Raw genomic sequence first — 18,199 nt, 5'->3', positions numbered from 1 at the left:
AAACTATGGGCCCCGTTTACATTTGTGTTACTGTTATTATTTATTGTTCACAGCCTCTTTCACTCCCCAAAGACAAATAATTTGGATAGGAATAAACAAAGAAACAAACCTTGCCCATAGGCAACACAGACTGTGGTGTTTAGGAGAAGGTATTCCATGGAAATTGGTAAGGAAGTGAAGTAAAAGCAGTGACAATGTGGGCAAAAGAGCTTTCAGTCAGCTGCTAACCAACGACGGATTCACGGACTAAGGCTACCGTTCAAAGGAATATGTATGACTAGCAAGAAAGAGAATTTTGTGATAGTTATCTTTTTGCCTCCGTTTCCTCATCTAAAAAAGTGACTAATAATAGCTGACTTTCAGCATAGAGTTGTTATAATGATTAAACAGATTATTGTATGTGAAGTCCTTAGCACAGTGCTTGGCACATATTATCCAATAACAATTTTTTAAATGATTTGAGGAAAAAGAGAACTGGCCAGCGAATCAAAAGCTTCTGACTTTGAAAAACTGTGAAATTCTCATAAAAGGAAGTCAAGAATGCACAGGCACAAACACAACCAAGAGATGACAAAAAGTCACAGTAATTTCTCAATTGGAAAACAGTATGATTAATCTTTACTACTACTATGGAACTTATGCATCTATTCTTTTCGTTGATACACCATGCAAACCAGCTAGGTCAATTTTCACTAAGTATACGGGGTATATTTGGGATGGGTTGTTTTAAAATATAGGCTATTTTACATAAATAAAATTTATTCTGTGGGGGACTCAAAGAAAGGGGTGGTTGTCCTTCAGAACTGCTGAAATTGTTGTTTCGCAAAAGGCCTTTTTGACTGCCAATAAGGCAAGATATATTATAAATGTATATATGTCAAAAACTATTTCAAAAATGAGCTCCAAATTCAAAGTGACCAGGGCACATGTTCCAAACTGCAAACACAGATTTGCAATTGATTTGTTTCTTCAATGGACGACTCCATGTAAGTACACTGGAATGAAGATGCAAGTTTTTTTTTTTTTTTTTTTTGAGGATTGTTAACGAGTCTCCTAATAATCATCGGCCTATTCTTTCATAGGCTATTCTAGTACAAACAAAAGTTTGGCTAACCTAATCACAGATTAAAAAGTAAAAATGGCAACCTAATCACAGTTTATGCTGGTTGGGCTGTGAGGAATCCTTCGATTTTTCAAGAATTGATACCAGACGGACCTCTGCAACTTAAAATCTGCCGTCCCTGCCTCATGCTAAAATGATTAACATTTTTAAATAGCTAGTGTCCTAACATTTCCTATTCCCCAGGTATACAGGAAACAAACAAAATCTAAAGGAAAAAAATTGCAACATTTTCTCTAGAAGCCATACTGGTTTTCTATTCAACGTAAATTTTTTAGAAAACACGAAAGTTTGCTGTTAAAGAGTTTTAATGCCATTTTCCAACCATTATGATTTACCTAATAGATGATGAAAATTGTAAGCAATCTGTTGGAGTACCACAGAAGACAAAACAGAATGAGTTTCATCCTACCTAGTATTCGGTTCATTTCAGCATATTTTTTCACTAGGTACCAGTTACTGTGCTAGGTGCTGGCAATACAAGGGCCAAAGAATTCAGACAAGAAGGAAAGATGTCATACGCACAAATAATAGCAATTCAGTGTAATATCTGAGTATAGTTGAATACATATACTTACAGAACTCTTATGAAAAAGGAAACGTCACTCAGTTCTAGAATAGGCAGAGAAGAGTAGATTTTGAAGGAGATTAAGAATATGTCATAACTACGAGAAAAGGAGGGAGCAAGACATTGCAAGAAGAGGAAACAGCATGTGCAAAGGCAAAAAAGGGAGACTGAAAACAGGTTGATGCAGTAAATGTAGTTCCTGTTATATGCTATGGGTTATGCACCATGTGTTCACTGGCTTAATTTTTTCTTAACTAGACTGCATTTGAAGGGGAGTGGAGGAAATTATTTTTCCCTTTCCCTTTTGCTGGACAATAAGGAATAAAACAGAAATATTTTAGTTAATCATTATATTCCCATTCTGAGATTTTTGGTAAGCTCTGGCCAGGCATATTCTAGAAGAGCATGGTGCAATAAAAATACAATGGCATCACATATATAATAGTACATTTTCTAGTAGCCACTTTCAAAGAAGTAAAAAGAAACAGGCAAAATTAATTTTAGTAATATATTTTATTTAACTCAATTCTGCAACATAGTTGTCCCCCAAAATATTTGTCATCTTGGTTAGGCCATGATTCCCAGTATTGTGTGATTGTCCACCATTTTGTCATCTGATGTGATTTCCCTGTGTGTTGTAATCCTGTCACTGTGATGTTAATGAGATGGATTAGTGGCAGTTACGTTGACGAGATCTACAAGGTTAGACTGTGTCTTAGGCCAATCTCTATTGAGATATAAAAGACAGAAGCCAGCAGAGAGACGGGGAATCTCCTATCACCAAGAACGCAGTGCCAGGAGCAGAGCAGCTCCTTTGGACACGAGGTTCCTGCACAGAGAAGCTCCTAGACCACAGGAAGATTGATGACAAGGACCTTCCTGCAGAGTCGATAGAGAAAGAAAGCCTTCCCCTGGAGCTGGCACCCTGAATTCGGACTTCTAGCCTACTGGACTATGACAGAATAAACGTGTTTGTTAAAGCCATCCACTTGTGGTATTTCTGTTAAAGCAGCACTAGATAACTAAGACAATAGTTTAATTTCAACATGTAATCAATAGAAAATTAATGACATATTTTATATTCTTTCATAATATATCTTCAAAATCTTGTGTGTACTTATGCTTACAAGCATATCTCAATTTTAAACACTAAATTTTTATCAGAAATACTCGGTCTGTATTTAGATTTCAAAAGTTTACAGTTGAAAAATTAGATTCACATAATCCGAGTCTTCCACACAGAGTTAGATGTTATCTAATAACTGAATCAAGTACCAGTTTTCAAATTAAGATGAAACACATTTAAAATCCAGTTTCTCATTGCACTAGTCACATTTCAAGGACTCAGTAGCCATATATGGCTAGACTACCGTAGTGGACAGCACAGTTCTGGAATAAGCCTGTAGTCACCTTTGGATCAAACCTCTAGACTGAAATTAATGTTAACATTCAAACCAGTGAACAAATATCAGGTTGGTAATTAGATACTAAAATATTGGGCAGTTTGGGTTATCTTCAATCTCTCCCTTACTGGTCCACACTGTATCAGACAAGACATGGCTGAGAAGAAATAGCTGAGAAGGTATCCGGAAAAGTCCCTGCAACCAGCAAGGAGAGTGAGGTTAACTGGGGGAAGCTTAAACAGTTTGTGTTATGAAAGCAGAGGTTCTTAGTACTTACTGGCCCATTCTAAGTCTTTTCCCTGTTACTGAGTTAAGTAAAGGGGCCCAAGAGGTGGACAGACTCTGGAATGAGACAGAGAGAAAGTGTCTGGTCATAATGGGGATGAGTGGTTTTCTTACTTTCTTATTGCACTTATCCAAAAAACATCCACCACAAAACAAAGACAAAAATCCCCAAACTTATAAAATACAAATTCCCCTATTTTCCTCCAAAACAACAAAAACTTTTTTTTTTTTAATTCTACTTAGGTAAAAGTATAGACATGCTTCTTTGACAGAGATAAAGTAAAAATACGTAAGATTAAACTCGTCCTTTCATTTCAAAGAGCATATTTTATAAATACTTCCCATTTTATAGAAGAGAGTTCCTCCAGGAATATTCAACAAAGATTTACCATTTACCTAGAATATTATTTACCAAGTATTTTTTCTGAGTGCCTATCATGCTCTGGAAACCCTGATGGTATAGTGGTTAAGTGCTATGGCTGCTAACCAAAACGTCAGCAGTTCAAATCCACCAGGCGCTCCTTGGAAACCCTGTGGGGCAGCTCTACTCTGTCCTATAGGGTCACTATAAGTCAGAATGATAAAAGCAATGGCTTTTATCATCCTCTAGTCACTGTACTAGGCAAAGAAATTAAAATAGTGATGGGGACAGACCCACTCACAGGTGCTGTCAGAGGAAAGGTACAGGCTGTGACTGGAGCACATTGTAGCAGGGTTGCCAGCTTTAGCAAATGAAAATACAGGACACCAAATATTGGATGGAAAATACTTACACTAAAAATAATTCATAGTTTACGTGAAGTTCAGATTTAACTGAGTGTCCTTTTACCTAGCAAGTCTACATTGGAGGGAAAACTTGGAAATGAAGGTGGAGTGAATGGACAGAAAGGACTGCTTCTTTCAGAAAGTGACCTCTAAAATGAACCCTAGGCATAGCAGGGAGGAAACAAGGGGAAATCTTTGCAGATAGGGGAAAAAGTACCCATCAATGCAAACAAAATCCCAAGGCCACTTTCAAGTCTAGAAACTGAAAGAAGTAAAGGAATTGGGATAGGGAGAAAGGAAGAGAGAAGGGGAAAATGTTGATGACAAATGAAGCCTCAGGAAAAGCAAGGGCCCCATCATCTTTCAGTGTTTTCTAAGCATTGTAAGGAATCTGTACATTATCACAAGTGAGATTCCGATAAAGAACTTTAAGTAGCTCACCTTGGCTACAGCGTGAAGAATGGTATACAGTAGGGCAGACGTGACTGACACTGGGAGACCACTTGGAGACTGCTGATGGAATTTAGGTGAGAGTCAATAGAGGCCTGACCAGAGGCAGTGGGAAGGCAGATCCATTAGTAACACAGGACCTTGAGAAGGCAGAGAAAAGAGGCAGCCGCAAATGGCGGTGAAGTAGAGGAGTGAGAAGAAGGAAAACCAGACAGCAGCATATTTGGAAACAAAACCAAGAAAGGGTCAACAAGTCAAATGTTTTTTGAGGAGTCCAGTAAGGTGAGAACTGAGATTTGGCCATAGGAAGTCACTGTTAACCTTTGGAAAGGGCAATCTCGGAGGGATGGTGCGAGGCCAAACTTGGTCGCAGTTGATTAAATGGAATGTGATGCTGGGCTACAGACTGCCTGGAACTAAACAAGGCTCCCAAATTTCTCTTGACCCATCACTGGTGAGGGTCAAGGAGAGGTGTAGACTTTGGAGATGGAGCAGCCAGTGGCCCAATCCGGCAGAAAAGCGCACCAAGCACATTGCTAGGGGCCAATCCTTTCCAAGAGTCTTCTTGACGGACAGAGCCGCTCGCCAAAGACTGGGCGCAGAGACGGAGGCCGCAAATCACAAGGGGGCGGAATTCCAGAGCACTAACCCGGAACCGGTTTGGGACTCGATTCCCATTGTGAGCCAAGCCTGGGGCGGGCTCTTAGCCAGATGGCAATACCCTCCAAGCCAATGGACGAGCTGCATCAAGCGAGCGGCAGCTGTGCCAGCCAATGGGTTGGAGGGACAGGAACGGATGAAGTTGGTGGGCGGGGAATAAATGAAGCATCTTTTTTTCTCCTCCGCTTAGAGGCGACGGTGCGGCGGTGCGGCCAGGGTCACAGGTGAGTTGTTTCGCCCGGAAAGAGGCCGCCAGGGAGGCGGTGGCGGGAGGTGCCAGTTCGGAGGACGGTGGGTGCCCTCGCAGCGGGGGGGGTCCTGGCGGGGTTAGCGGCAAGTGGCAGCCCGGCCGTCGCCCCCTTGGCCCTGGCTCTGCGGCGGAGCGGTGCTATTACACTCGGGCGAAGCGCCGCGCGCGGCGGTCGCCTGACTGAGGAGGGCCCAAGCCGCTGAGAGAAGCCTGCGGAAGTTTCTGAGCACTCAGTCCCCAACTCTCACTTCCCATCTAGAGTGGGAAGCCTCTTTCCAGGTTGCCCCGACTCCCAACAGGTGTAGCCGCATCGCTCTGGCCGAATCAGGTGCGCGCCCCTAGCTCTGAGGTGGCCTCCCTGGGAATCCAGGTTTTCGCGATTCTTCCCAGTTGTCCCAGAGGGGCGGCGGAGAGGTGAAGGGTCCTCGGTTATTTATTAATCTGACAGCAGGCGACCCATAAGTAAACTTCGGTTATTCACCTACCACAGTTTTAGGGAAGGAGTATCTGCATCCTGTTTGGTAGGGAAGTGAATCTTCTATAACGACATAGCGGGGGCAGAAGTCACATTTAAAGAGGACCCGTATGTGGGGAAGTTTATAGAGTTGTGATGCTTTTTTCCCTGAATGGCTTAATGAATTTACCTTTGTGTGTGTGCGCGCCAGAATTTACGTCTCATTTTTTTTAGACCTCTTAATTCTGTCTTACTATAGTATCTAGAAACTTCATTCTCATCCTTAAAAAAAGTTGCCCAGTAATAATGACAGTACGCCATTGGTGGTACATAATCTTAACAAGGGTTATGTAAGTGAACTACATACCATTCCTGCTTCCGACCAGTAAAGGATAATCATTTCCATCATTCCTTCTAGATAGAATTCTTCTATAAAGATATTTCCCTCATCAACTCTCTTTACCCTGAATATAATTCATTCAGGAAACCAAACCAGAAACCAAACCCACTGCTGTCAAGTCGATTCTGACTCAGAGCGACCCTATAGGACAGAGTAGAACTGCCCGATAGAGTTTCCAAGGAGTGCCTCGTGGATTCGAACTGCCTACGTAGCACTTCACCACTACACCAGAGTTTCCATCCAGGAAAGGCAAGATAAATGCTAGATTCTTTACATCTGTTTACTGGTTTTCAGAATATTGGTTGGTGCAGCAACCTTTAAGGATATTGAGTGAGGCTTTTTTTTTTTTAAATGCTTATTTGTGTTTTAATCCATTGCAGTTAATTTTTTTGTCACCTCAAGTTATACCATTATTGGCTAGTTGAAGTTCTTCAAACTCACCTCCTGAGCTCTTTTGACATGACCTCTTTAGTCTGATTGCTTCCTTGCTTTCTGACACAAGACAGCTGAAGTTTATTTTATTTACTCTTTTCTGCTCCAGACCTAGAATTAGCCATTCTTCCAAGGAGCTTGACCTCTTTTACCACAAAAAAAAAAAACCCAGTGCAAGAGAGCTTATATTTATAGTCTGGCCACTAGAGTGCTCATTGTTACCTAGTTGTCATTGCTTCTAGGCCTTTTCAGTGGAAAGAGCTAGGAAATCTAAGTGTTTTAAGAGAAAGAAAATGAACTATGTTCATACCAATATTTCTAATTCAAATGTAAAATTATAAGATTTTTAACTTAAAAAAACTGTTTCTTCTTAAACCCAAAGTCTTGTTTCTTAATATTATGTTATTGTCATTACTTGTTTGACTTATCTTACAATGTTTTTATGTAATTTTTTGAAAATAACTGCCAGTATTACCACTAGCAGTAAGACTTGATTGCAGTTTATGATTTCTTTGCAGTTCTTTTTGTTCTTAGGCTAGATCCTATTAGGCATGTGAACTGAAAATGCTTGCTGTTGTAAAATCACTTTGTGACTTTCGAACACCACTCTGTCTGTGGTTATGCTACGAACTTGATATAGCTAGATTTGTTTCTATTATTGATATTTAGGGATTGCTTTTCCTTAGATTGACTTTTTAAATTTTTGTAGAACATTTTACATAGTTCTAAAGTCAAATTATAATACAAGGTACATTTGTAGGTGTCTCGCTTCCTAATCCCCTCCACTGTGCTTCCTCCTCCTCCCCCCACAAGTAACCGTTTTGATTACTGCTTGGTTTATTGCTATCCACTTCTTCACACACATACACAAAAAAACCAAACCCATTGCTTTTGACTCAGTTCTAACTCATGGCAGCTCCATGAGTTTCAAGGTAGAACTGTACCCCATAGGGCTTTCAATTTCTGTGATCTTTCAGAAGGAGATCATCAGGCCTCCTTTGTTCCAGGGTACCTCTGGGTGGACTCAAACCACCAACCTTTTGGTTAGTAGCCAAGCATTTAACTGTGCTATTCAGGGACTCCATATGCTTAATTAATGGATTTATAATCCTTATAGCATCTTTATGATGAAACATTGTTATTTCACTTTACAGATGAAAGTGCAAAGTGAGAAAGGTTGAATAACTTGCCTGTGATCACACAGCCAGGAAGTGGCAGAGCCAGGATTTCAACCTAGGCAGTCTGACTTCAGAATCTGTGCTCATAACACTACACTACACTACCTTTTGATGATGTCACAATTTATAAATACCTTTTGTTTATATCCTGGTGACAGAAGGGTTGCATTTGACTATAAGGGTAGGATATGCCTAGGACAAGACCAAAAGTGCTACAGCTGACCACATCCACTGATTTGGTGGATTTCAATTTTATCATTAAAGGTCTCTTGAGAAATTTTGAAGGCCTACTTTAAAAATAATTTGCTTGCAGTCTTTTGTTTTTTTGTTTTGTTTTTCATATTTCGCACTTTTTTGTGGTTATGTGAAATTGAGTGTTTTTTTTTTTTTTTTTTTGATGAGTTTGTTTCCTGCTCTTTTGAAGTTTTAGTTTCCTCTGACCTGCATTTCAGCAGCATTTGACAGTTCAGGAGATGGTTAGTTCACATGAGTGATTACAAAGAAAAGGATTTGGTACTGGGCATATTTTTGGCTTTCTTATTAGGTCCATACAAAGTCAGTAGAACAAAGATTACTGAGAACTTGAAAAGAAAAAATATAAAAGTTCAGAGAGAGATGGGAGGGTAGAGAGGGTTAGAAACTGGCAAAATGGTCACGAAAGGAGAGACTGGAAGGAGGGAGCGGGCTGACTCATTAGGGGGAGAGTAAATGGGAGTATGTAGTAAGGTGTGTATAAGCTTATATGTGACAGACTGACTTGATTTGTAAACTTTCACTTTCACTTTAATAAAAATTATTAAAAAAAAGTTCAGAGAACAGTAATAAAAGATGTTTTGTTATTAAAGTTTTAAAATAGGGAATTAGCATCCACTTTTTAGTTCTAAAAAGAAAAGACTCTAACAATACCAGATAAGACTTTTGTACATCTCCTGATTAAATTTAGCCTTAATTGCTGTATTTTTGCTTCAATAGAAGGTACTGTTTATACAGTGAAGTACCAGAGAAGCATTTTTCACATTAATAAGATTTTAAATTGTCAGACATGATAAAATTAAATGGAACTGGTTGAAGCTTTGAGAAGTGTTTCTGTATACAGGACTTCATCTAAACCTTCCACATAAATAAGAATGTCTCTTTTGAAAATCTCCTAAAAGACATCTTAAATTTTACGTTAGCCCCCCCCCCCCCGCCCCAATCTCAGACTATGGCCCCTGGGTACCCTGCTAACTCAGAACTGAAGCCACTCCTGAGGTCCACCTTTCAGCCAAAGATTAAACAGGCCTATAAAACAATAACACATGTGAGGAATGCCTTCTTAGTTCAATCAAGTATATGAGACCAAACGGACAATACCTGCCCCAAAGCAAATGTGAGACGGCGGGAAGAGAAGGAAATTGGACGAATGGATTGCAACCAATGTCACAAATCAATTTGTGTATATATCTTTAAATGAGAAACTAATTTGCACTGTAAACTTTCACTTAAAGCACAATAAAATTAAAAAGTAATTTACATTAGGAACACATTTCTAAGACTTAGTTATAACCTGAAATAAAGTAGAAGGAGCACATGGCATAAAGGACCCTGGACTTAAGTCCTGTCATTTAACTGGCTGTGTAAAACATCAAAAGCAAACCCGTTGCCATTGAGTCAATTCTAACTCATAGCGACCCTACAGAACCAGGGCAGAACTGCCCCATACGGTTTCCAGGGAGCGCCTGGTGGATTCAAACTGCTAACCTTTTAATTAGCAGCCGAACTCTTAACCACTACGCCACCAGGGTTTCCAACTCACTGTGTAGTGTTGTACAAATTATTTGACCTCTCTGAATCTTATTTTGTGAATAGAAATACTGGTGCTTCCCATATAATGCTGTGGTGGGAATTAAATGACAGGGCCTGGAACTTAATGGATATATGGTAGTGTTTGTATTGGCAGGACATGTTTATGGTCATATAGTGAAAGAACTGGAAGGGACCTTAGCAGTATCATCCCACTCTTTTATTTTGTGTTTTTGTGTGTGTGGCTGGGAAGGGGGGGAGGGGGTGGAGTCAGCTCTGTAGCAGCAATCAATGAGTTATTTGGAATCAGAAAACATGGTTTATATATATATGTGTGTGTGTGTGTATATCCCTTAACTCTTTCTAAGCCCTTATTTTCAATTACTTAGTTTTTAACTTTAACTTCTTTCCCACTTTTCTATTCAGTTGATCTAACATTTATAAAGGACCATGTGCTGCACACTGTGTTAGGCACGAGGACATTTCAGTAGATGATTTTGTTTTCCGCATTTAGGAGAAAAGAGACTCCTTGACTCATTCAACACCCGTTTCAACCTCCAAATTAACTCATTGATAACTTTCCATGATGCGAAGGCTAGATAGCAGAAAATCTTTATTTCCCAGACCTTTTGCAAAGAGAATTTTGAATGTGCTTTGGACTCCACCGGTCAGATGCACTTGTGTAAGACTTGAATTCAGGGTGGGAGAGTCAAGTGTGTGAAGCATCTGTTTTACTGGTGTGGATCTAGCACAATGGTTCACAAACTTTAGCATACTTTAGAATCATCTGGAGAGTTTGTTGAAGCACAGATTGATGGGACCCAGCCCTGAAAAATTTGCCTTTCAAACAAGTTCAGGGTACACCCTTTTTGATGATCTAACAACATGAAAGCCTTCTGGAAATCGGAGATATATACTATCTCCATCTAAAAGAAATGCTTATAAGAGGATCTTTCGTACTCAGAAATTTAAAGTTTTGGCAAATGAGTAGGTTTACATTCATTTCAGGGAGACCCAAGTACAATTTCTTGCCTATATCATGATCTCAAGCATAAAATTAAAATGGCCCAGAACATGACCAAGCTCTGTTGAGAAATTCTTCAAAGATAGACCTCTAATTAAAAGCACTCATTAGAAACAAATACACCATCTAATCTTGTTTTGTTTGGTATTTGGGGTTCTGTTTAATGATTTAGTTTGAGAGAGGGGAGGGTATGGTGAGTATTGAGAGAATAACAAGGCCAAACAATGAAATGTGCACTAATTTTCCAAAGGTTTAGGAGTTTCTTAGGTTTTTTTTTTTTTTCTATTTTAATTGGTGGTCATTTTCTTTAACCAATTAAATAATAGGGTAGCTAGAAAAAAAAATTACCGTTTTTATGTCACCCTTTAGATTTGTCATATCTTTACAATATTTTCACTGTTTCAGAAAATTTCATTCCAAACTTAAAAGGTTTCTATGTAGGTTTAACCTAAAAATGAGATTTAACTTGTAACATAACCCAAACCCTCTGCCGTCAAGTCGATTCTGACTCATAGTGACCCTATAGGACAGAGTAGAACTTCCCCATAGAGTTTCCAAGGAGCGCCTGGCAGATTTGAACTGCTGACCTTTTGGTTAGCAGCCGTAGCACTTAACCACTGTGCCTCCAGGGTTTCCAAACTTGTAACATAGTAAAACACAAAACCAAAAAACCAACCCTATAGCGGTCGAGTGGATTCCAACTCATAGCAACCCTATAGGACAGAGTAGAACTGCCCCATAGAATTTCCAAGGAGTGCCTGGTGGATTAGAACTGCTGACCTTTTGATTAGCAGTCTAGCTCTTATCCATTACACCATCAGGGTTTCCATAGTAAAATGTAGGTAGTTGTTATTTCTTTGATCAGATTACATTGTCTTAAATTTGTTTCTGAATGTTTTAGATATTCCAGCCCAGTTTTTTAGTGCGCCTCTAAAATTGTTTTACAGAATTGAGTTTAATTGTTTTTCTTTTTGATACTTCAAACTAACAGTTATTTTGGCAAATGGACTTATTCATTTCATTCAACAAGTATTTATGGTGTGCCTCCTATCTGCCAAAAACTCTGGTAGTTTTAGGGAAATGATGGTTTTCAGAAACTTTCCTGCCTTCATGAAACTTGTATGGAAGTAGGAAAGAGAAAGATTCTTAAGTATTTGTTAGCACACATGTAAAGTTAAGACCAGGAAAAGGACTACAGTTCTTCCAGTAGAGTACTTTGACTCATCTGGAAAGGCTTTGCTGAGGAAGAGATGGTTAAGCTGCAAGCTGAAGGATAAAAAAAAAAAAAAAAACCAATGCTGAAGGATAAGGAGGAATTAAGTAGGCCAAGAAGGGAGCAGTCCACTTCTAAGCAGAGGAAAAGACCAAAGGCTGTGAAAAAGGAAAGAGCTTGACCTTAATGGGTAACTGAAAGAAGACCAGTGTAGTTGGAGTAAAGAGGGTGAATTGGGGAGGATAGTGGGGGAAGAAACTAGAGAAGTAGGGAGGACTAGACCATGACAGCCTGCTAGAGCCAAATTGAGGAGTTCTGCCCTGGTGATGCAGTGGTTAAGTGCTCAGTTGCCAGCTGAAAGGTCTGTGTTTCAAACCTATCAGCCTCTCCGTGGGAAATAGATGTGGCCATCTGCTCCTGTAAAGATTTCAACCTTGGAAGCCCTATGAGGCAGTTGTATCCTGTCTTATAGGGTTGGTATGAGTTCCAGTTGACTCAACGGTATTGGGTTTAGTTTTGGTTTGGTTTTTATCTTAAGAAGAATGGAAAACCATTGAAAAGCTTTAAGTCTGGCTGGAAAGGCAAGGGCTTTGCAACCATAGGCTCTTTTTAAGCAAAAGAGAGTGAATGTTAATACTGGCCATCAGTTAGGAACCCAACAGCCCAGGTAAGAGAAGATGGTAGCTTAGGTTGCGGTGGAGAAGTAGACAAACCATATTTCAAGGATTTTTGTTTTTTTTTTTTAAGTTTTCTACATTGCTTAGTGACTTGAAATATGTAGCAGAAATTGCAGGTCGATTGATTGATTTTACTTTTTTTCCTTTAGGAATTATCCAGCCTGCCTGCACTGTTAGATGAAGAGAAAACAGTGATTTAAACAAAGTGCCAACAAGGGATTGTCCCTGGTTTTTGTACTTTTTAAGCATTCATCAAATTCTTTTCACATCTTCTCTTAACTGTAGAAACTGCATTTAAGTTAGAAAGATGAAGCAATTGAAAAGAAAAAGGAAAAGCAATTTCAGCGTTCAAGAAACACAGACCCTTTTGAAAGAAATTACAAAAAGGAAAGAAGTTATTTTTTCCAAGCAGCTAAATACAACAATTAATGTGATGAAGCGAATGGCTTGGGAAGAGATTGCGCAGTGCGTGAATGCTGTAGGAGAAGGAGAGCAGAGGACGGGGACGGAGGTGAAAAGACGGTACCTGGACTGGCGAGCACTTATGAAGAGAAAGAGAATGAAGGCAAACATTAAGCTAGTTGGTTCTGGCTTTCCTCTCCCCACATCCGATTTAGATGACTCTCTCACTGAAGAGATAGATGAAAAGATTGGATTCCGAAATGATGCAAATTTTGATTGGCAGAATGTGGCAGATTTCAGGGATGCAGGTGGATCCTTAACTGAGGTCAAAGTGGAAGAGGAGGAAAGGGACCCACAGAGTCCTGAAGTAAGTATTAACCTGTGAGCCCTCTTTTTGCTTTCTTCTTCAATTCTGATGAGGGAACTATAGTTCACGAACAGTAAAGAAGTTCCCCCAATTTTCACGCTAACTTAAAGATAGCACAGAATGAGGTTATTCCTTTTTTTTTTCTCTTTACAACATTAATCCCTTTCCCCTCACCTAAATCCACTTATTTTGATTGTATGAGTTAGTGACATGAGGGAAAATTATTTCCTAAAATTCAAGTAAATTATTTTGTGTGCTCCAACCGTAGAGAATGCTTTTCAGAAACATTTAGAAAAATAGACAGCCATGAAGTAGAATTAATTATGGAAAAATCACTGTTTTCTTTTGTTTTAGTTTGAGATTGAAGAGGAAGAAGAAATGTTGTCATCCGTCATACCAGATTCCAGGAGGGAAAATGAACTTCCTGATTTCCCTCACATTGATGAGTTTTTTACCCTTAACTCAACACCATCTAGATCGTATGATGAGCCCCATTTGCTTGTAAACATAGAGAAACAGAAACTAGAGTTGGAAAAACGACGACTGGATATTGAGGCTGAAAGACTGCAGGTAGAGAAGGAACGCCTACAGATTGAGAAGGAGAGGCTGCGGCATTTAGACATGGAGCACGAGCGACTTCAGCTGGAGAAGGAGCGGCTGCAGATTGAAAGAGAGAAATTGAGGTTACAGATAGTCAATTCAGAGAAACCATCCTTGGAAAGTGAACTTGGCCCAGCAGAAAAGTCCGTGCTTCAACCACAGGACATAGAAACGGAGAAGTTAAAACTTGAGCGAGAACGCTTGCAATTGGAAAAAGATAGGCTGCAGTTTTTGAAGTTTGAATCCGAGAAGCTGCAGATTGAAAAGGAACGCTTACAAGTAGAGAAAGAGAGACTTCGAATTCAGAAGGAAGGACACTTGCAGTGAATATTCTAGGTCTTCGTTTAGCAAATGTTTGTAAATCTTAGATTTTTCTCTGTATCCAATAATATCAAGGTGATTGTGGGTTTTTCTCTATATCCAATAATATCCAGATGATTGCGGGATTAGTTTTTTTTTTTCCCCTGTATAATGTCAGTGTTTTCAATAGGAAAAAGATGATTGTATGTGAGTAATGAATGCCTAAGTAGCATATGTAAAAACTATATGTGCCCTAGCATAAACTTTATAGCAGAAACTATTGTGCTGTACTCTTAGTAACATCACATAGCCTTGTATAATCTGTGCAGAGTTTACAATTACGTTAATCTAAAATTCTAGTCCAGTGGTTCTCAACTGGGGGTGGTTTTGCTCCCTAGGAGACATTTGGCAGTGTATAGAGACATTGTCACAATTGGGAGGGGAGCTGTTAACTACCATTTAATGGATAAAGAATTAGCTAATCCAAAGTGTCCATAGTGCTGAGGTTGAGAAACCAAATCCTAACTAGAATGTGCATCTCTAAAGCTTTGTTTTACAGTGTCAGAATATTTAAAACCTAAGATATTTATGTGGGTAGGTACTTAAATAGCCAAAAACTTGAACTATGAAACATTACTTTGTAGAATATTGAATATAGAAAGTGATGAAGATTATACATATTTTATTCCCTTGTGTCCATCTATGAATAGCCTTCTGAGATTCAGAAAACAATACTGGGAATATCAGAGATTGTCCTACAGTGAGACACTTTGAAAACAAGTTTATTCATCTAGCTATTGATGGTTTGTAAGCAAAACATAGTTTTAAAGCTTTAGGTCCTTTGAATCCATTGTCTTATTTCTGATTAAAAAAAAAAAAATTGTCAGTTCAACCATGTTCTAAAATCTCAAGCACTGAGTGGTTGAAGCTGTTAAAAATTGAACCAGTGTAAAAAATGGGGAAACCCTGGTGGCGTAGTGGTTAAGTGCTACGGCCGCTAACCAAGAGGTTGGCAGTTCGAATCCACCAGGCGCTCCTTGGAAACTCTATCGGGCAGTTCTACACTCTCCTATGGGGTCACTATGAGTTGAAAGTGACACCAGTGGGTTTTGTTTTTTTTGGTAAAAAACAGTACCAGCAGTCTATGAGTTTGAACCCAGCGAGTTATTGTCTGACTTTTAAAATGAATAATAGCTATTTGGGAGTTGGGGGAGGAGAGAATTTCTTCTGCATCAAATGATGGTGAAATAATGGTTGTCGTTGTGCATTTTGGGTTGGCAGGAGCACTTATCACACAGTGACCCAATCTGTAGAACAGTTCTTGAGAGTAGTACCTATTATTCTTCATTGCGAGGCCCAGAGAAGTAACCTCATGTCATTGTAGTATATTTTGTATTCGCCCTTCCCTAAGGAACAAAGATTGTAATGTTCAGTCCCGTTGTTACTTACTCTGAGAAACCAAGGCTTGCTTAGCCTGGTGATGTGCCTTCAGTCCTCTGAAGGTGCTTTTTCCACAATCAAGTTATGATTTAGTTCTCTGGAGATGGTGGATAAGCCACCCTAGAGTTAATACATTCTCATCCTAAACCTGAGAGTGAGGTCTTTCATTATTTCCATAACTTTTGTGACCATGAAATTCACTGAAAAAAGAGAAAAGGAATAGAAGTATTTTCATTAGATGGTCGTCTTCAAAGTGTGGTTTCCCATACCAGCAGCATCAGCTTCACCTGGGAACTTGCTCAGCAATAGAAGTTCTTAGATCCCCTTCCAGATCTATTGAATCACATTAGAGTCAGGTCCCAGCAATTTTTTTTAACAAACCATCAAGGTGATTCTGATGCACACTAAAGTTTGAGAATTTCTGCACTATATCACTTTGTGTTTTCTGATTTCTGGGCCTGATACATAGCTTTAAGGCATTTCTTACATTGATAGGCACTACCTTGATCCTGTGTTGGTTCTTTTTTAATTAAAGAATAGCTTGAAACCATATGTGGTATTTGAATAGGGGTAGACAAGGAAAAAATTTACTTCTCTGTAGTTACCCTGACTTTGAAATAGTGTTATTTTTTTATAACTGAAATAAATGCTTCTACTGTAGAAATAAATTTGCCTAAACCATCTGAAAGTTTTATCATTTAAAGTGATGTTCAGTGCTGTAAGGATTGAAGTTATCAAGCCTGGGAAAGAGAAAACTTTGTCATGGTGAGTGGGGGCAGCAGGCCTAACCATTGTGCTAGGCATTATGCTGTGTGCTTTACAAACATTTTATTTGCTCCTCAGAACAACCCTTGAGCTAAATCATGTTACCTCTACTTTTACAAGAAAACAGTGCCTTGTAGATTTAACCATTAGATACCTGAAAAGTTGTATACCAATACTGACCTAAGTTTTTAGTGTAAGAGCTATATAAGTCTGTAGGTTTAGTTCTAAGTATTGTAGCCTTGCTTGCCATTTACTATTTGTGAAAGTCATTTAACTTGCCCTGTCTCTTGATTTCCTTGTTTGTAAAATAGATGTAGTATACCTGCTCTGCAATAAGCTATAAAATGCTACTTAAATACAGGATACTAGTGTTGGATTTGAAGTCAGTAGATTTTAATTTTCAAGGAGTGAGCCTGAAGATAGCCAATAATTATTTTTGGATGGAGTACTCTTAAGTTCCTGAAAGTAAGGAGCTAAAAAAAAAAAAAAGCAGCAGCTTAATATCTTCCAGAGCTTTGGTTGAAGAGCCTTGGGTTTCTTAATCCTGCTCCAGGTGCAGATGAAGTGCACTGGTTCACTCCAGTAGAAATCCGCTCTGCAGCGTATCAGAGGTGGTAGATGACACTTGGGGTGAGTCATATCTGTTAGCTGTTGTGTAACAAACCACCCTAAAAAAAGAAAAACATTTTGCTTGTGATTTAGAGAAAGTTAAACTGGTCTCAGCTGGGCTGTTACTGATGGTCAGCTGCAGGCTGGCAAGGTAGTTCAGCTTCTAAGGATGACCAGGATAGTGGTTGGGGTGCCTCAGCTCTTCTGAGGCTCTTTGGTCCTCTAGTAGAGTTTCCAGTTGCCATTCAGTTGATACCGAGTTGAGGAGACCCCACGTATGTCAGAGGAGAACTGTTCTCCATAGGGTTTTCAATGGCTGATTTTATGGAAGGACATTGCTAAGCCTTTCTATTGAGGCCTTCTGAGTAGACTTGAACCTTTAAGCTTTCTGTTAGTAGCCAAGAGCATTAACTATTTGCACACCCAGCTTGAGCAAATTCTAATGGGGGCAAGTGTCCAAAACAGAAAGCAGAAGTGTTCAGTGTGTTTTGAACCTAGGTTCAGAACTAGACCGTATCATGCCTTTCACATCCTACTGACCAAAACAAATGACAGGGCCAGACCGAAGTCAAAGGGTGGGGAATAAAATCCACTTCTTGAGGGAAGCAGCTGCAAAGCTGTTTTGCAAAGGATGGAGATAGAGGGAGGTTTCAGGAATTGTGGCCATTTTTACATTCCATCAACCATACCTACGTTCTGGTTTGCCTGATTACACCAGTGGTCCTGGTATTTTGCCCTGGACAAAAATGGCCTGATACGGAGATTATGTGGTTACCCTGATCATAGGGAAGATTTTCCCTACTGTTTGTGCAGAGGTTAATTTAGAAGAAGGAAGAGACCATAAAATTGTAGAAAAAGATACAGTGTTCTCTATTTCTTCTAAATAAACACTTGAATCTTTGCAATTGAATTCTTCACATCTTTAATGTTCTACTTAATTTGTCCACTATGTATTACTTTGCTCCTTCCCCCCTTTCATTTTTTTTACTTCCTATGTTGTCACCTCAATTCTGAATGTAAGAGCAGATCCTAGTGCTTCCAGAATGTTTTGAGTT

At 39.3% G+C, this 18,199-nt stretch overlaps 1 protein-coding gene across 1 annotated transcript; it reads left to right on the top strand.

Moving 5' to 3' along the window:
• Positions 1–5,350: 5,350 nt before the first annotated feature.
• Positions 5,351–16,458, top strand: MSANTD4 (Myb/SANT DNA binding domain containing 4 with coiled-coils). Its single transcript, XM_003415610.4, has 3 exons — positions 5,351–5,475; positions 12,811–13,430; positions 13,785–16,458. The coding sequence occupies exons 2-3, from the start codon at positions 12,969–12,971 to the stop codon at positions 14,355–14,357; spliced, it is 1,035 nt and encodes a 344-aa protein (XP_003415658.1). The 5' UTR covers positions 5,351–5,475; positions 12,811–12,968; the 3' UTR covers positions 14,358–16,458.
• The last annotated feature ends 1,741 nt before the right edge of the window (positions 16,459–18,199 follow it).

Source organism: Loxodonta africana, chromosome 7 (assembly GCF_030014295.1).
Source record: "Loxodonta africana isolate mLoxAfr1 chromosome 7, mLoxAfr1.hap2, whole genome shotgun sequence".
NCBI lineage: Eukaryota > Metazoa > Chordata > Mammalia > Proboscidea > Elephantidae > Loxodonta > Loxodonta africana.
Note: the sequence above shows the minus strand (reverse complement) of the source record. Positions and strands in the feature narration are given on the sequence as shown.